This window comes from Hordeum vulgare, chromosome 4H (genome assembly GCF_904849725.1).
Source record: "Hordeum vulgare subsp. vulgare chromosome 4H, MorexV3_pseudomolecules_assembly, whole genome shotgun sequence".
NCBI classification, from domain to species: domain Eukaryota; kingdom Viridiplantae; phylum Streptophyta; class Magnoliopsida; order Poales; family Poaceae; genus Hordeum; species Hordeum vulgare.
Genome location: NC_058521.1, coordinates 114361421 through 114381790, shown reverse-complemented (window position 1 = coordinate 114381790; position 20370 = coordinate 114361421). Strand labels below are relative to the sequence as shown.

General features: G+C 44.6%; 1 protein-coding gene across 1 annotated transcript; it reads left to right on the top strand.

The window, feature by feature from the left end:
- The first annotated feature begins 10521 nt into the window (after positions 1 to 10521).
- Positions 10522 to 12051, top strand: LOC123450339 (protein TOPLESS-RELATED PROTEIN 2-like). The gene is made up of 7 exons (XM_045127645.1): positions 10522 to 10538; positions 10760 to 10880; positions 11016 to 11142; positions 11231 to 11340; positions 11443 to 11581; positions 11670 to 11779; positions 11929 to 12051. Exons 1-7 carry the CDS (start codon positions 10522 to 10524, stop codon positions 12049 to 12051), a joined length of 747 nt encoding a protein of 248 aa, XP_044983580.1.
- Positions 12052 to 20370: the final 8319 nt, after the last annotated feature.

Below are 20370 nucleotides of genomic sequence, written 5' to 3'. Positions count from 1 at the left end.
GAACAACCATTATTCTCTAACTTAGATGAGTAATCATCTCGCAATAAACAAGATCCACATATAATGTTCATGCTTAACGTAGGCACTAAATAACAGTTATTTAGGTTCATCACTAATCCCGATGGTAACTGAAGTGAGATCATGCCCACGTCAATCGCATCAACCTTGGAACCGTTTCCCATGTGCATCGTCACTTCATCCTTCGCCAGCCTTCGTTTATTCGTAGTTCCTATTTCGAATTGCAAATGTGAGCAACAGAACCGGTATCAAATACCCAGGCACTACTATGAGAGCTAGTGAGGTACACATCAATAACATGTATATCAAATATACCTTGTTTGGCGTTGGCCGCCTTCTTATCGGGCAGATACTTGGGGCAGTTCCACTTCGAGTGATCAGTCCCCTTGCAATGATAACACTCAGTTTACGGCTTGGGTCCAGCCTTTGGTTTCTTCGTCGGAGGGGCAACAACTTTGCCACCCTTCTTGGAGTTACCCTTCTTGCCCTTGCCGTTTTTCTTGAAACTGGTGGTCTTATTGACCATCAACACTTGATTTTCACTCAGCGACTTTCAGCATCGCAAACATCTCAGCGAGTGATTTATTCATCCCTTGCATGTTATAGTTGAACACAAAGCTATTATAGCTAGGTGGCAGTGATTGACGAACTCTCTCAGTGATAGCCTCTTGCGAAAGAGCAATCCCCAGCTCGGCTAGACGGTTAGCGTACCCAGACATTCTGAGCACATGTTCACTGACACACCCGTTCTCCTCCATTTTGCAAGCATAGAATTTATTGGAGGTCTCATACCTCTCGATTCGGGCATTCTTCTCAAAGATGAACTTCAACTCGTCGAACATCTCATATCCTCCATGACGTTCAAAGCGTCTTTGAAGTCCCGGTTCTAAGCCATACAAAACTGCACATTGAACTAATGAGTATTCATCCTGACGCGATTGCTAGGTGTTCTTAATGTGTGGGATCACCGGTTGGGGTGGTGCATCACCTAGCAGCGCATCACAGACATATTATTTTGGGCAACCGTGAGGATAAGCCTCGGATTACGGGCCCATTCAACAAAGTTGCTTCCATCATCTTTCAGCTTAGCTTTCTCTAGGAACGCATTAAAATTCAGGGTTGCTACTCCGCGAGCCATTGATCTACAACGTAAATTTGCAAAGATTAGTTAGACTATGTTCAAGATAATTGAGTTCAGTTAATCATATTACTAATAAACTCCCACTCAAATTGACATACCTCTAGTCATTCGAGTGTCACATGATCCAAATTCACTAACTCAAGTCCGATCATCACATGACTTGAGTTAGCTTCAATGGAGAACATCTCTATGTTGATCATATCTACTATATGACTCATGTTCGATCTTTCGGTCTCTTGTTTTCTGAGGCCATGTGTGTACATGCTAGGCTCGTCAAGTTTAACCCGAGTGTTTCGCGTGTGCAATTGTTTTGCACCTGTTGTATGTGAACATAGAGTCTATCACACCCGATCATCACGTGGTGTCTCAAAACGACGACCTAATGCAATGGTGCACACCCGGGAAGAACACAATTTTATCTTGAAATTTTACTGAGGGGTCACCTTATAATGCTACCGTAGTCCTAAGCAAAATAAGGTGCATAAAAGGATTAACATCACATGCAAATCATAAGTGACATGATATGACCATTAACTTGTGCTTCTTAATCTCCATCATCAAAACACCTACATGATCTCCATCATCACCGGCGCCACACCATGATCTCCACCATTGTGCTGCCATCGAGGTTGTCGCGCTAACTATGTTGTTACTACTAAAGCTACTGACTAGCAATAAAGCAAAGCATCACCAAGCGCAATATAATTAATGACAACCATGTGGCTCCTTCCGGTTGCCGTAGCATCGATGTGCAACTCGATATTTAATTATCACAACATGATCATCGCATAAATCAAATATATCATATCATGTCTTTGGCCATATCACATGAAAACATACTCTGCAAAAACAAGTTATACGTCCTCTAATTTGTTATTGCAAGTTTTACGTGGCTGCTATAGGTATCTAGTATGATCGCATCATAGTTATGCAAAACCATAGCGGTGATATGCAATTTTCTATTTAACCTTCTCTAAGGACCGCCTCTGTCAAATTCCTTTCAACTAAAATTGGAGAAACACACATACCCCAGTCATATTTATGCAACAAGTTGTATGTTAGTCGATGAAACCGGTCTCTCGTAAGTGTACGAGTAATTTTGGTCCGGGCCGCTTCATCCAACAATACGCCAAATCAAGAAAATACTAAGGAGGGTAGCAACCTGAATATCAACGCCCACAAACTCCTTTGTGTTCTACTCGAGATATCATCTAGGCATAGACCTAGCTCATGATGCCACTCTTGGGGAACGTTGCATGGGAAACAAAAAAAATCATACGCACACACAAGACCTATCCATGGTGATGATCATCTACGAGAGGGGAGATCGGATCCACATACCCTTGTAGATCTCTAAGAGGGAAGCGTTAAGAAATGCGGTTGATGTAGTCGAACGTCTTCGCGATCCAAATCGCAATCCGTCCCACGAACTCCATCCCGATCTAGCGTCGAACGGACGATACCTCCGCGTTCACCACAGGTGCAACTCGATGACGATCTCCATCTTCTTGATCCAGCAAGAGAGACGAAGAGGTAGCTGAATTCCCCGGTAGCATGATGGCGTGATGGTGATAATGGTGAAGCTACTCCGGCAAGGCTTCGTCGTACCATACCGAACTAGCTACGGGGTGTCACGAAGTGGTGGAGGGAGAGAGGGCTGCGTCGTGGCTTGAGGTAAAAAAGCCTATCTACCCTCCACTATATATAGGAAGGAGGGGAGCGCTGGCGCCCTTCGGACAGTCCTCCTCCAATACGGTATGCAGGAGGAGTCCCCTTCCCCAATTCGATTTGGCCCCATGTTTCTTTCCTTCTTCCCTTCAGCCAAATAAGCACTCTTGGGCTGGCCACTGATAACCCACAAGTATAGGGGATCGCAACATTTTCGAGGGTAGAGTATTCAACCCAAATTTGTAGATTCGACACAAGGGGAAGCAAAAGAATATTCTCGAGTATTAGCAGTTGAGTTGTCAATTCAACCACACCTGAAAGACTTAGTATCTGCAGCAAAGTTTTAGTAGCAAAGTAGTGTGATAGCAACAGTAGCAACGGTAACAGTAGCAGTAGTGACAGAAGTAGCAGTAAAAGTAGCAGCAGTGACAACAGTAGTGGTAACAGTAGCAGCAGTGACAGCAGTAGCGGCAAAGTAACGTAGCAAGGACCAGTAGGAAAAACTCGTAGGCATTGGATCGATGATGGATAATTATGCCGGATGACATTCATCATGCAACAATTATAACATGGGGAGATATGTAACTAGCTCCAGTTCGTCAATGTAATGTAGGCATGTATTTCGTATATAGTCATACGTGCTTATGAAAAGAACTTGCATGACATCTATTGTCCATCCCTCCCGTGGCAGCGGGGTCCGAATGGAAACTAAGGGATATTAAGGTTCTCCTTTTAATAGAGAACCGGAACAAAGCATTAGCACTCAGTGAATACATGAACTCCTCATACTATGGTCATCTCCGGGAGTGGTTCCGGCTATTGTCACTCCAGGGTTGTCGGGTCATAACACATAGTAGGTGACTACAACTTGCAAGATAGGATCAAGAACAAACATATATTGATGAGAACATAATAGGTTCAGATCTGAAATCATGGCACTCGGGCCCTAGTGACAAGCATTAAGCATAGCAAAGTAGTAGCAACATCAATCTCACGACATAGTGGATACTAGGGATCAAACACCATCAAAACTAACTCGATTACATGATATATCTCATCCAACCCATCACCGTCCAGCAAGCCAACGATGAGATTACTCACGAACAATGAAGGGCATCATGGAATTGGCGATGAAGGATCGTTGGTGATGACGAAGGCGTCGATTCCCCCTCTCCGGAGCCCAGAACGGACTCCAGATCTTCCCTCCAGAGGAAGAACAGGCGGTGGTGGCGGCTCCGTATCGTAAAACGCGATGAACTCTTCTCTCTGATTTTTTTCCGGGCGAAAGAGACTAAATAGAGCTGGAGTTGGAGGCGGTGGAGCCCCGAGGGCCTCACAAGCCTGCCAGGCACGGCCAGGGGGGTGTGCCTCCTAGGCTTGTGGCACTACTGGAATCTGCTGGTTTGCCGACAGCCAGAGCTGACGGCAAAGGACAGTTTAACTGATGGCAAAGGCTTTGTCGTCAGTGAGCTGTCGGCAAAGGTGTCGGCCAAGATTTTATCGGCAATCACCTTCTTTGCCGACAGCCGGAGCTCCACCGACGGCAAAGACTTTGCCATCAGCCTTGTGGCACGGGCTGACGGCGAAGAGAAGTGGCGGCAACGGCGCAGGCCGAGCTCCGTTAGAAGGTTAACGGTAGGCTTTGCCCACAGCCGTAGCAAAGCTGACGGCAAAGCCTCCCCTCTTTGCCCACAGCCGCAACAGAGCTGACGGCAAAGCCCAAACACCTGGGTCCCCTTGGCCGCCTCTTTGCCGACAGCTAGAGCCCAGCTGACGGCAAAGCCTACCACTGAATCCCCTTGGCCGCCTCTTTGCCGACAGCTTTGTCCCAGCTGACGGCAAAGCCTACCCCTGAGTCCCCTTGGCCGCCTCTTTGCCGACAGCTTTGTCCCAACTGACGGCAAAGCCTACCCCTGAGTCCCCTTGGCCGCCTCTTTTCCGACAGCTTTGTCCCAGCTGACGGCAAAGCCGAAAAATTGTGATGGCCAGAGTCGCCAGAATGCACAGGCTGCCGCCACGTGTCCTCTTTGCTGACAGCCCACCGATGGCAAAGGCGTTGCCGTCAGTGAGCTATCGGCAAAGACCCTCTTTGCTTTTTCTCCATATTTGTTTTCTGTTAATTCCCTGCATTTGCAAAACATAGATACAAACAGCAACATATATATATTGAATCTGCCCCTAAATAGCACCACAAGTGCATCACAAAGTACGGACAACACAACACAAGTGCAAACAACACGAATATATGTCATTAAAGTGCAAACAAGATCACAAAGTATTACAAAGCATCACAAGTGCATCCACAAATACAATTGCATTACAAAGTTCATCTAGGACTACACAAGTGCATTAAAAAGTCTCGAGCATCCATCCATATACCATGCTGCTTTATCAAAATCTGCATAACGAGAAAGAATTTAGAAGAAGAATACAATAAGAAAGAAGTTACCTAAATTAAGCTAAGCAATTAGAAGAAGAAGGGGAAGAAGAAGAAGAAGAACAAGAAGAAGAAGTGGAAGAAGTGGAAGAAGAAGAAGAAGAAGATAGAGAAAAAGAAAGAAGAGAAGTTATCTTTTTCTCCTCTTTCTTCTTCTCTTATTTCTTCATCTCTTGTTTGTTCTTCTCTTCTGGTTTCTTTTAAAACTTTCTAAACTAATTATGTCATTTTTGAGCTCTAATATCAACTAGAATTTACTAAGCTAACTAAACCATGGCTAATATCAACTAGAATTTACTAAGCTAATTAAAGCGTGGCATAATCTAAGTTGATCTAAACAATAAGAAGAATAAGAAGGAGAGGAATAACTTACCAAATGCCAGAAAACGAAGGAGAAGCTGCATCTCCGTTGGTCGCTGGATTGCTAGGGCTCTCACCAGGAGAAGCAAAGGGATCGTGGGATTCAACTCTTGAATGATGCTGCAACAAGGCAAGAGTTAAAATATGTGGTTAGCACGGCAACAGACAATGGTATAATACCGTGCAAGGTCGGTCATTGAAAGGGAACTCACCGTTCCCACCGGAGAAGGCATCGGCGGAGGGGGCGGCAAACCTTGCTTCTCACACATAGCCTGCAAATTAGTTTTCGAGGAGTCAAAGAAATAACCTTGTTGCGTCTCACACATGGCCTTGCTTCTCACACAACTGACTTACCGCAACGAAGTCGTGCATGGCCTTCGCATGGGCATTATTGCGTGCCCTCTCCTCGTCAAGCAACCTCTGCGTATTCCGGTCCCTCTCCTCCAACAAGAGCCTGGTGGCCTCCCTCTCCTTCATAAGTGCGGCCTACAACCACTCCTCAAAAGGAATTTTCATCATCCATCCAGGGACAAAAGAACGAAAGAACTAATGAAGAAAACTAACCTCGACGGCAAGATCAACTGGCCTCGCGCGTTGCCGTATTGCAGGAGCCGAGCTCGTTTGCCTCGACTTGATCTGAGATAGAGTCTCAGTGATAGGGACGAAGCCATCACACATGGCCAGCGTGCCATGACTCTTACCGCCACCAGAGATCATTAACGCCTCTGGATTAATAGGATTCTGGCTCGGGTCAAAGTCAGGCCCGCGCAGCTGTTTGACCACCTCAGAATAAGACGTCATCTTGCTGTAGGCGGACAGGCTTGTGTACGCCGACGGCCCGTCCCCCTCAGAATATGCCTTCGCCGTCTTGTACGAGCCCTTATGGGCCATGCTAAACGCGGCGTATCCCTCAGGCTCGAGCTGGTTATTGTGTTTGGCCTACACGAAAAGACAGAATTAGTACAACAAAAATCATGAACGAACGAATTATAGATGAAACAAAACAAGGCACACACACCCATTTTTTGGCGTATTGCTTGATGTTGGCATTGCCTTGGTGGTGTGGCACACCAACCAGTTGGGCACGACGGTCCTTGGCCATAGTGTGGGTGCTCAACCAAGCCTCTGTGTACCACCTGTCCGCTATCATCTCCCAACAATCCATCTTATCGGCCAACCATCTCGGGGGCACCTATGAATGTAAGTTAATGAAGAATGAAACTAAGTATTATAACTAAATAGACCTAACTAGCCCTAAGAATTGATCTTTGGAATGTACATACCTCCATGTACTCGGTCTTATCAAGGAAAATCTTTCGACATTCAGTCTTTGTCTTCGGCTCCCCTTGCTTGGCGTACCAATCTCGAACAACCTGAACACGCATTTCGTGCCTCGTGTTATTCAATAAACTCTTGCACTCTTTCACGAGGTTCTTCTTGGCCGCCTCCTCCGTCCCCTCCTCGACCCTAAAGTGACTCTGCAATTATGCCAAATAGATGCACAGATGAATAGTGAAACGATTTGGAAGGAAATCACAATATATAACATTGTATACTTACCCAAAAATCAGCCAACACCTTGTCGGCCACGCTCACGCAAACAACACCATTGACATGTGTGTTTTCTGGGAGCAGAGCGGCTTGGTAGTGCTCCCAGTTGAGTCCTGGCTCGGGAACCATACCCTCACCGGGCAACTGCACTATCCCGGGGAAGTGCTCCCTAAGTAAAGCACCAAGGAGGCAGTTTGGATTCCGGGATTCTGCGGGTAATCCCACCCCCTACATAATGATAAGGCAAAGACATTAGCTACTTGGTGAAATATAATGATATAAGGTACACAATATATATCAACTTACTTCTCGCCTTCTGGCTTAATTAATGGCCTGTGCTGCAAGTCCAATCGGTCTGGAACTCGTGTCATACCACGTTGGTGGACCGACTTGCTGGCAGCCCCCTCAGCCTCCGCCTCAGCACCCTCCGCCTCAGCCAACGCCTCAGCACCCTCCGCCTCAGCACCCTCCGCCTCAGCACCCTCCGCCTCAGCCTCCGCCTCAGCACCCTCACCCTCCGCCTCAGCCTCTGCCTCAGCCCCCTGCATCAGTGTCTCCTCCTGGACGGTAGGATCCCGCACCGGCGACACCCTCGTCTGCAAGGATGAAGTGGCCAAGGGTGGTGGCGACTGGCTCCTATCATGCAGCCTCCCTCTCCCACGACCGCGTCCTCTGCCTCTCTTCTTTCCTACGCCTCTCCCACGGGGCTCCTCGGCAAAGCTCTGCAACAAAGTTCTCCGTAGCTGCCCAGGTGCTATCCTCAACTTATCCCCGCCTGCCATGTCTCACCACCTGTAACGATAAATAGTTAAATAATTAGTACAAATTCAAGGACAATAATTAAGTGAACAATAATAAATACATGAATAATTCAACTAATAATTGAATAATTAAACAACAATGTTTGGATGCATACTAAGTACTAATAGTCTGGATCATCTGTCTCTTCTCCATGGTCAACTGAAGCAAAATCATCATCAGTATCACACGTGTCGTCATGACTGATATCGTCATCGGGTTCAAGGACATCATGTGGAAGGCCTTTTTGTAACCGATCATGCATTGATAGCTCATCGGCATTGGTAACTTCTTCTACTTCCACTTCTTCCTCATCATCACGTGAGTCTTGTTCCTCCGTGTTCAGGGTGGACGTAGAGCAGTTTCGGGTACGACGTCTGACACCACGTGATTCTTGGAAAAATTCTCCATCATATGTTATTGGGTCAATTTGAGGTTCATAATCGTCTTCATTTGGGGGAGGTGGTCTAAGATGTGGCGGCACATCGAACACGACATACCAACCTTCTAGGTTCTTAACACTTTGACGACAGTATGGCAGATAGAAAACTTGGGTGGCCTGTTGAGCCACAATATAGACATCGGCACCGCTGAACTGCGTGTCTTGTCGAAGTTCGACAATCCCAAGATGTTCATGAGTCCGTCTTGTCTTAGTAGGATCGAACCAATGACATTTGAACACAACAACGTTCGGAGGATTTTCACCATAATAATGAAGTTCGTAGACTTCTTCAAGTCTTCCATAATACTCGACACCTCCCTCGCCTATAGCAGAGACACCGGAATTGTTTGTTTTTCGACCGGGCATTGAAAGCTCTTTGCTAGCAGTACGAAAGCGGTACCCGTTGATGTCATACTTCTGAAATGTACGGACCTTAACGTCAAAACCATTAGCTATTTGTCTCAATTCATCATCGACTTGCTCATCTGAATTAGCCTAGAAGTTAAGAAAAGATAGAGTTTGGTGTGTTACTCATGAGTAATAGCAACAAAGGAAATCACTTATTATATATAAGGGAGGTACCATTTTTTTGAACCAAGAGATGAAACCGGGATAGCCGCCTCCTGTCTTTTCAAGAAGTTCATACTCGAGAATGGATTCTTTCTCGATTGCAACACCATTCGAGAATTGTTCGACGTATCGACTGTATCAATTAATAATAGTTGTTAGACACAAAACTTGTTAAAAGTTGCGAAACAATGTACAGAGTGCTTACTCGATGTATGGCCGAACTTCTGTTAAATTGTTCAATATATACATCGTTAGTGTGCGCCACTCCTCGACGCACAGCAACTTTGGTTTTCCCACACCAGAAGGTGCGAGCTTCCCTTTGAAAAGGCTGACATTGGATTCACGTCGTTTGGGGTCGCCCAGATTGTACCGAGGCTTTGGATTATGCAAGCTGTGCATAGTGGCATCATAGTGTGCTGTTACGAAATTTGCCGCCTCCTCGGTAATGAACGCCTCGGCCATCGATGCTTCAATTCTACGTTTATTTTTACATTTTCCTCGAAGTGTCTTCTGCATTCTTTCAGTTGCGTAGCACCAACGATTTTGCACAGGGCCACCCAATCTTGCCTCGGTTGGGAGATGCAAAATCATGTGTTGCATCGGATTAAAGAAGCCCGGTGGAAAAATCTTCTCTAACTTGCAGAGCAACTCAGGCGCCAACTCTTCCATGTCATCTATCAAGGCATGCGACAACTCTTTAGCACAAAGAACACGGAAGAAATAGCTCAACTCGGCCAATACTAGCCATTCAGCCTCGGGGATATAGCCACGCAACATCACCGGCATTATCCGCTCAAGCCATATGTGCCAATCATGACTCTTGAGCCCAAAAATTTTCATTTTTTCAATGCTCGCTCCCCTCGCTAGATTCGCAGCATACCCATCGGGGAACAACAACTTTTTTTGCACCCACAAGAGGATTTCCCTTATTGCTCCCTTCTCAAGATTGTACCAGGCAGGTGGTTTCGACCAATTTTTTGTCAGATTAAATATTAAATACAGTAGCTGACATGCATGTTGTGGTCAGATTAAATAGTTTGTCAATTTGCAATGGTTTTCTTATTGCCGCAAATGAAATTGACAGTAATCTCTCTGATGTTTGCTTGCATATCTATGCTGAAAGTCTAGAACATCTTTAAAATCATCAAGGAAAGTCTAGAGCTCTCATACCGGACCTGGTGCGGACGGACCGGCGGGAGGGAGAGGCCCCGCGCTTCCAGATTTATACGTTTGTTCCTAATGGAGAGTTAAGACAGCAAGCAGAGGTACGTGCATATTGATGAGACTATATATCAAATAGTTTTCCATGTACACCCCCTTTCGGTCTGTTTGACAACATGGAGTTTGGATTCGAGCCCTTAGGTGGACAGAGTCCTTAACTCCCCATAATGCCCAAACTAATCCTCATTGCAACCCCTTAAAGGTTTCTAACTGTTTGATTCTTTGTGAATTGCACAGATCGATGCTCACATTGGCGGGGTCAATGACATTGCATTCTCTCACACCAACAAGTCCCTATCAATTATTACATTGGCGATGACAAACTCATTAAGGTGAGGTTGCTCATTATGTCAGTGTTGATGTCTATATAACAAATATGTGTAGGTTTATGACATGCCATATTTTTTTCTATTTTTTCTGCATACTGCCTATATTCAACACATGCAATGCTTGGTGTTTGGCCTACAAGGCTTTCGGTATTGCCTTCTCTTGCTTTAGTTTCTTGTGGAGGGTGATGCTAACTGGACTGCTTTGATTTTTTTATGTCATGTAGTCTTAACTGGCAACATCAGCTCTGCAAGAATCCTAGACCAAACCCTGACATAAAGACACTCTTCACGGATCATTCATGTGCTGCTCCTACCAATGGAGCAAGAGCTCCCCCCCTGCAAATGGTCCTCTTGTTGGGCCAATCCCCAAGACAGCTGGATTCCCTCCGATGGGTGCTCATGTTGTACGTATCACAGCTATAGTTGAACATTTTGACATTTTATATCATCCTATCATTTACTATATTCTCAATCTCGCAGCCGTTTCAACCTGTGGTTTCACCATCTCCAAATGCAATTGCTGGTTGGATGGCAAATCCCAATCCCTCTTTACCACATCCTGCTATTGCACAAGGGCCGCCCGGTCTTGTTCAGCCACCAAACACAGGTATCATAAAACTGCAGTTCAGCAAATGGTGTATGTCACTGTTCCAATGTTGTTTGATTTTTTGTTTGGATGCTCTATTTGTTTACAGCGGCATTTCTAAAGCATCCAAGGACTCCTACAAGTGCGCCTGGCATTGACTATCAGTCTGCAGATTCTGAACATCTGATGAAAAGAATGCGTGTAGGCCAGCCAGATGAGGTATTTGGGTGAACGTGGACTTTGCCATAGTTTCTGCTCTTTGCTCATTTCTGTAACAGCAGATTGATGAAGCAGTTTTGACACCTTACAAAACTATTTCAGGTGTCATTCTCTGGTGCAAGCCATCCTCCCAATGTTTACAGTCAAGAAGACCTCCCCAAACAAGTTGTTCGCACACTCAATCAGGGTTCTAATGTTATGAGCCTGGATTTCCATCCTGTTCAACAAACTATTCTTCTAGGTACATGCTTCAAACACTTAGCTTGGTTCTTGAATTTTTTACTTTGTTAGTGCATATTGTGTATTTTAATATCTCTGCTGTAAAACAGTTGGAACAAATGTTGGTGACATCGGGATATGGGAAGTTGGTTCACGCGAAAGGATAGCACACAAGACATTTAATGTTTGGGACATTGGCTCCTGTACCTTGCCATTGCAGGTCATTATTTCAATGATAAATTCTTGGATCTATTTTATTCCGTTTTGTTAGTCACTTCTAATGTGATGTAAGCCTGCAATTAGCAGCATTCTGACTTCTATTGTGAGTTCTGAACTTCTAATGTATAAAATGTGTTGTTCTTTGTTCAGGCTGCACTAATGAAAGATGCTGCAATATGTGTCAATAGGTGTCTATGGAGCCCTGATGGAAATATTCTAGGTATGGAAACAGGCAGTTCAGCTGCATTATTAATACGCGCCATTTTTCAATAAAAAGATAGCATTTGGGCATCGTTTTGTGCTCGGGAGTGCATATCATTTGGGCATGCTTCTCTGCTCAGCTGCTAAATGTTGTAAACAAATTTGCAGAACGGGATGAATCTGAAAAGCTGAAGACCTGGAGGAGGGGAGGAGGAGGGGACTCCGGCGGCGTCGGGCGGGGGGGCGGCGGGGGCCGGGGCGGGCGGCGCCTCGTCGTCCGGCGGCTGGCGGCGGGGGCCGGGGCGGGCGGCGCGGCGAGGGCCCGAACCGGACGGGGCGGGCGGGGGGCGGCGGGGGCCGGGGCGGGCGGCGCGGCGAGGGCCCGAGCCGGAGGGGGCGGGCGCACGGCGGCGCGGGGCCGGCGAGGGGCGGGACCGGCGAGGGGCCGGGCGGCGCAGGGCGGGGCGGGCGCGCGGCGGCGCGGGGCCGGCGAGGGGCGGGGCCGGCGAGGGGCGGGGCGGCGCAGGGCGGGGCGGCGCAGTGCGGGGGAGAGAGTATGCGCGGGAGGGTGAGAGAGAGAACGGTGAGAGAGAGAAGTTAAGAGAGGTAGGCACGGGGGGATAAGGCACTTTTCTTTGCCCTCAGCCAGCTGTCGGCAAAGACAGCCGTTAGTCTTTGCCCTCAGCTGGCTGTCAGCAAAGACAGCCCCCGTTTTTTTTTTCTGGTCGAGGCGGCGACTCTGTTAGCCCCTATGCCGTCAGTCTTTCTATGCCGACAGCTTTCTTTGTCCTTTGCCGTCAGCTGGCTACCGGCTTAGATAAAGCGGACGGTAGAGATTTTATTTGCCGTCAGCCCCTCCTATGCCGTCAGCTTTCATTTTGGCTGAGGGCAAAGTCTCTTTGCCGTCAGCCCCGTGAAATTGCTGACGGCAAAGCTTAAAGCTGTTGGCAAACTAGCAGATTCCAGTAGTGTGGGCTCCTTGCTCCACGTCTCCGGTTGATTCTTGCGCCAGTATTTTTTATATATTCCACAAAAAATCCTCGTAAATTTCCAGGTCATTCCGAGAACTTTTATTTCTGTGCAAAAACAACACCATGGCAATTCTGCTGATAACAGCGTCAGTCCGGATTAGTTGCATTCAAATCATGCAAATTAGAGTCGAAAACAAGGGCAAAAGAATTTGGAAAACTAGATACGATGGAGATGTATCAACTCCCCCAAGCTTAAAGCCTTGCTTGTCCTCAAGCAATTCAGTTGACAAACTGAAAGAGGCAAAAGAAAAACTTTTACGAACTCTGTTTGATCTTGTTGTTGTAATTATGTCTAACTCATATTCAGATTTTCACCAAGATCATAAGCTAACCACATAACCAACGACATATAGGTCTCATGGTAAACTCATATCAATGGCAAAATCAACTAGCGAGCAATAATGATAAGTTTCAAATGTCAAAACTTCAATCAAAACAGTCATGAAGCAATATGAACATATGGTATCTCGCTAGCTATTTTTGAGACCGCAAAACATAAATATAGAGCACCTTCAAAGACCAAGGGCTGACTGAACATTGTAATTCATGGCAAAGAAGATCCAGTCACAGTCATATTCAATAACAATTAAAAGCAAAGCATAAAAATGACGGAGGTGCTCTCTAATTGGTGCTCTTATAAGAAGAGGATGACTCAACAGAAACATAAATAGAAAGGCCCTTGGTAGAGGCAAGCATTGATTTGCACAGGTGCCAGAGCTCAAGCTTTGAAAACAGAGATAAATAATTTTGGGTGGCATGCTTTCATTGTCAACGCAATGACCAAGAGTTTTCACCATCTTCCATGCTACACATACTATATGTAGTTCCCCAACAGAAAAGTAAAGTTTTGACTCCCCCACCACCGATCAATCACACTCCATGACTAGCCGAATCCTTGGGTGCCGTCCATACCAACAACAATCCAGGGGGAGTTTTGTTTGCAATTATCTTTTTGATATGAGCATGGAACTGGGCATTCCAATTACCGGCCCCTTTCTCATGAACGATAGTGAATAAACACGTATCGAGGATAACACGCCTAGCATGGAAGATACTGATCACCCCTTGTCACCACATGAGCGGTTCGGGCATGCAAAACAGATTATTACTTGAAGGTTTAGAGAGTCGCACATGCAAATTTACTTGGGACGGCGGGTAGATACCGCATATAGGTAGGTATGGTGGACTCATATGGAACAACTTTGGGTTTATGGAAGTGGATGCACAAGCAGTATTCCTGCTTAGTACAGGTGAAGGCTAGCAAAAGACTGGGAAGCGACCAACTAGAGAGCGACAACAGTCATCAATATGCATTGAAACTTACCAACATTGAGTGCAAGCATGAGTAGGACATAAATCACCATAAACACGAATATCATAGAGGCTATGTTGATTTTGTTTCAACTACATGCGTAAACATGTGCCAAGTCAAGCCACTTGAATCATTTAAAGGAGGGTACCATCCTATCATACTACATCATAATCATCTTGAAATTCATGTTGGCATCCAAGATAAACCATTATAAGCTCCTAGATAATTAAGCATGGCATCAAAAACTATGATCTCTAAGTTGTCATTGCAAACATGTTTCTCTCATAACAAAGCTGAATTAGGAACGATGAGCTAGTCATATTTACAAAAACAAAATAGATCGAGTTCATACCAGCTTTTCCAGGCTCAGTCACTTCATCATATATCGTCATTATTGCCTTTCACTTGGACGACCGAATGATGTGAATCATAATGAGAGTGCTCGTTCATTGGACTAAGCTGGAATCTGCAACCAAACACAAAGGAGAAGACAAAGTAATATGGCTCTTTGACAGATAAACAGATATGCATGCGAGAGCCACTAAACATTTTAACCATGGTCTTCTACCTTGACCCAAAGAAAAAGAAAAGTATTTACATGGGAAAGCTCCCAACAAGCCAAAGAAGAACGGGAAATATTTTTGGGTTTTCTCAATCTAAACAAACACACGAGAAGAAAGCGAGAAAAAGAAATAAACTAGCATGGATGATAGAGTAGCAAGGTGTGAACACCGACTAACATAGTGAAAGCGTGAGCAAGAATATAAAGTCGGTGAGAAACACGTACTCCCCCAAGCTTAGGCTTTTGGCCTAAGTTGGTCTACTCCCAATGTGGGAAGTAAGTGTCTTCGGGGTACTCTGGAGTATACTAAGGGTGCCACTGCTGGGTGAGCTCCTCTGGCTCCCACTGATAAACTAGCGTCTGGTACTCGACTGGTAGCTCGGGCAAGGGCGCCTGTGGTGGCGATATGCCCCAATATGCGTAGATGTTCGAGGGCATAATAATGTACATGCCTAGATGAAGATTGAACAAAGAAGGAGCAGGCAAAGTACTAGTCTCACGAGTACCCTGACTAAATACCAAGTTATAAATCATCCTCTTATTTATATCTTTATCAAGAAAGTCATGGCGAACCATGCTATCATTATCTAGATATCTCTCAGGAAGAAGCATCTCTTCTTCCTCGTGCAGTCTAATAGGTATCTCAAAATTTCTAGCAAGACGGGTAGCATAGATACCTCCATAAATAGTGTCTTTAGTACGGTTCGTGTTCAACCGTTGAGCCACTATAGCGCCCAAGCTATAAGTTTTATCATTATAAAAAGCTTCGCGCAAGACCACAAGATCTAGGGAGCTAAGGGCTCCAGCTTTCCCACGGCCAATCAAAAATTTTCCCACGAATAGAGAGAAATATCGAAGCACAGGAAAATGTATGCTAGCAACTCTAGTGCAAGATACTCCTCTCTCCTCTCCTACAGCAATAGTATCAATGAAAGCCTCCAAGTCCCGTGGACGAGGTTCATGAATATCCCCAACATAAGGTAATTTGCAGACATTGCAAAAATCCTGAAGTGACATGCGTTGGGGGATATCATATAACTTGAACTCAACCATAGGAGGGTTCTTCCTTGGATAGAAATTAAAGCTTTGCATGAAAATATTAGTGAGGAGGAGGTATTGTGGGCACTTATCTTCAACGAATGCGGTAAGTCCTGCGTTCTCCACCAAGTAATAAAAATCCTCATAAAGACCGGCGGCACATAAGAACACATTACTTGGCCACTCGCACGCTCGAACTTCTGCAACTCGGGGGACCGGATACTTGGGTTTCTTCTTCTCATTTTCATCATCCTTGGGGTCACGGCTTGAAGAGCCTCTTAGGAACCTCCTCATCTTTTCCTTTTTCTTTCTCTGAAAATTTCTGAAATTTTTAGTGACTCAAAGGAAAAGTGAACAAGGCTCAACGAAACTCATAGCAACTACTCCTACAAGTGCCTAGGGGCCATATCATGCATCAAAGCTACTTGGGACCAACTAAAATTAACATCCAAAGCTCAAGAACAGGGTCACCAATGCAGCAATAATACGCAACGAACAAAGCACTAGAGCAAAAAATAATTGGACCAATGGAGGATTCACATACCAATGAACAATTCCCCCAAAATAGTTTGGTGAATGGGGCTTTGCACGAGGAGATCGAAAAACGCAGCAAGAAGAGCAAGAACACGGGTTTGAGTTGTGGAATGATTTTTTTCTGGAGATAGGAGAAGGAGATGGTAGGTGGAATAAATGGAGGGGGCACGTGGGGCCCACAAGCCGGGCAGGGGGGGTGCCCGCGCCTCCTGGCATTGTGGCCCACTGGTGCATCCCCCTGACTAGCTCTTTGTCTCTGAATTTTTCAAAAATTCCAGAAAAAATCATACTTGATTTTCAGGGCATTTGAAGAACTTTTATTTTCGGGACACTTTTCTAAGGGACGCAAAAAGCAGAAAACAGGAAAAACTAAAGCTAAATTTATCATTTTTCTTCTAAACAACCGAAGGTAAAAGTTCGGAACAGAGGGTTGTGACTCCTAGATTCATCCATCTCATGGTCCTGAGAAGAAATCCGTCAATGAGGTTGATCAAGTCTCCTTGAAAAACTTTTTTCGAATCGCATAAAACCAAAGAATTTTCGAATAGTCACTAGGTTACCTCAATGGGGATGTGCATATCCCCAACAAGCAAATCATACTTCATCTTAACAGTAGGTATAGGGCATTCAAAGCTCCCAATAAGAATCGGTGAAGTTTTTTCAATAGCATTGATGTAATGTACTCGATATTGTTTCTTTGGAAAGTGCACCGTATGCTCATTACCGTTACATGGAAAGTGACATTGCCTTTGTTCCAATCAATAACAGCCCCTACAGTGTTTAAAAAGGGCTTCCAAGGATGACCGCCATGGCATCTTCCCCGGGAATATCCAGAATAACAAAGTCCGTTAAGATAGTAATGTTAGCAACTACAACAGGCACATCCTCCCATATGCCGATAGGGAAAGCAGTTGATTTGTCGGCCATATGCAAAGACATTTCAGTGGGTGTCAACTTATCCAATTCGAGTCTACGATAAAGAGAGAGAGAGGCATAACACTAACACCGACTCCAAGATCGCATAAAGCAGTTCTAACGTAGTTTCCGTTAATGGAGCAAGGTATAGTGGTGTAGCGACCCGACTCAAGACGAGTCAAGCCTCTGTGTTTCTGTGCCATCCCTGGATCAGTATGCTGGCACACACAGTACATCAATGTATATATCAAAGTGCAATCACATGTAAAATAGCGTAAAACTGATATATACCTTAAATATCTCAGCGGAAGCGGTCAAGGGAGTGGAGTCCCAATAAACACCAACGGCAAGTTGAATGTAGACCGTAACCCTGAATCGTACTCTTACTCGTCGAAGAAAAATATCTGCAACATAAGACGTTGCAGCCGTGTAGGTCAGCATATTGAATATGCCGGCAAGTCACATAAGAGAGGGATGAAAAGTAATCTCTATACTATATGCATATATGGCAGGTGGGGCTATAAGTTTTTAGCGAAAAAGCAAGTTTTCTCCTACATCAAGAGGGGGCTAAAAGAAAAATATTACTACATTGTTGGTTGTTAACGAGATGGTTCCGCCAACCAGTTCTCGTACCCGAGTTGTCAATAATTACCCTCATCAAATATATATAATGGTGATGAGAAATCCAGATAACTTCAGTTCCTTTGGCTCAAGTTGTCCATGACTGTGGACACGGCTAATCGATTAGGTTTGGGTACTCTGCAGAGTTTTGCACACGTTCCCCACAAGATTTGATCGCCTCCGGGTTTGTCCTCGCACTTCGGGGTGTTTGAAGACCGGATGATCAAAACATGGTCGTTCAACGGGTCCCTATGAATCCCTATCGGTGCCCATCCATTCCTATCGTTCGTCTACATCTGCTAGCACCGCCTGTCCAGAGTCGCCGCTTTGTCCAACCAAGCCAGAGCCCATAATGACTTGTGGCTGTGCAGGTAAGCCTTGAGTCTTGAAGTCTCCGTCCGTCTCTTCGAGCCTGGGTGAAGCTTTCCGTAGGATGACATGGCCTCTCCAGCATCCCGGGCATCCACTGGGTTTTCCAGGGAGCCGATCAACCGTCCTTCACCCAGAGTTGCATTGCGTCCGAGGTCTTGAAAATCTTGTCTTAGTCCGGTCTTGATTATTATATCAATCTCGCATCACTCGTGGTATACACTCAACCGATAACCCGTCTACTCAAGCATAGCATTAAGAAATTGTCATCCCGGGGCCAAGTGTCGGGGTGTTGTGTTCCTACCACATGATACTATACTTAAGCTAAAGTTTCCAAGTACCTAGGCAGCATGCAAATTGGGCAAAGAAGGTGATCTACTATGCATCGAAAACATAGGTAAAATAACATGATCAAAGATGACTTGCCTTGACGTTGACGAACAAGAGTTTTCTCGAGAAATAACTTGATAGACTACTCGTCACTCTCCGATGAAATCTATATAACAAACATATCATTCACATAAGCACTCATATTAGCAATCATTCTAGCAATCAAAACAACAGAGAGAGCGAATAGGAATCCGAAGGGAACTTCAAATAAGACTAGGGACTCTTCTACTACGTCAAACACTAAATAGTTTTTGTCTAACAGAAAATAAAACACTAAAATAAAAAAATAATAGAAAACAAAATATAAAATAACTAAGATAACAGAAGTAAAAGTTACAAAACAATATTTTTTATAAGTATTTTCAAAATAGGAAATCAAACTAGCAATGCAATCAATTCGCAAGTTAGTATAGAACAAGAATTGATTCCATGCAAACAAATAAGAATAAATAAAATAAAATTTTGTTGTTGTTGACAAGTTACTGGTAAATATCAGAAAAAAAATATAACTTTTCACAATTACAAAAAAACAAATTAAGAACAATTAATACAAAAGAAATAGCAAGAAAACAAAAAAGGCTAAAACAGAATCTGTTTTGCTTAAAACCCTAAGTAAAATTATTTAAAAAAATTGAAACTTAAACTACTGAAAGATATGATCAATTGGAAACAGCAGCAAAAATAATCAAATTAAAATCTATTTTTAAACTCCCGGAATAAGCAAAACAAGGTTTAATTCAAATCTGATCTAATTCAATTTGTATAAATCCAAACATAGACAAATTATATATCTACCGAAGCTGCATAAAATTTGTGATCCAACGCAAAAAGAATCACCTAATTCGGAGTTATATACTAATAGATATGAATTTTCTAAGATTGCAATTTTCTGAAAAAACTGCAATACGGGATTTCGTGAATCTCACCATGGGTGACAGAGAGGAAGAACTCTGGTGAGGTAGCTGCTCCGGCGAGGTGGGGAGGTCGCCGGCGGGGTGGGGAATCGGCGGAGGAGTAGCACGGCAGGGGGTGGGGCGCTGGAGAGGCTCGGCAGGGGTGATGGGGAAGCGCCACGAGACCTACTGTACTCCGTTCTTGACAGGAAGATGAGGATGGTGGCGCCATGGCTACGAGCAGGGAGAAGGCGAGGTGATGGGGAAAATGGAACGAGGAGAGGAGGGGCGTTCTTATAGGGGTGGTGGGAGGCTCGGAGAAGAAGGAGCAAGGAGATCGCGAAGGTGGAGATTCCTCTCACCATGGCTATGGAAGTTTCCTGTGCACATGAGGAAGGAGATAGAGGAAGAAGAAGATCCTGTTGGGCCAGTTTTTGGAAAGGTCTTAATGGGCCGCCGTTTATTTCCATTTAAACACGATTTCTTTCCTTTTTTCAAAACTAGGAAACTAAAACGATAAAAGGGAAATCAAAACAATTCGGAATATAGAGTTTCTATATACTAAAATTATGAGAAAAATAAAATCTAAATGATGGGCATTTTTCCACGGCCAAAATAAAAACTTAAAAAAATGTTTTTCCAAAAAATCCCTAAAAGCATTATTTCTTTTTGCAATTATTTTCTCAAATTAAATTTTGGTTTTTTTCTTGGCTCAAAATATTTCAA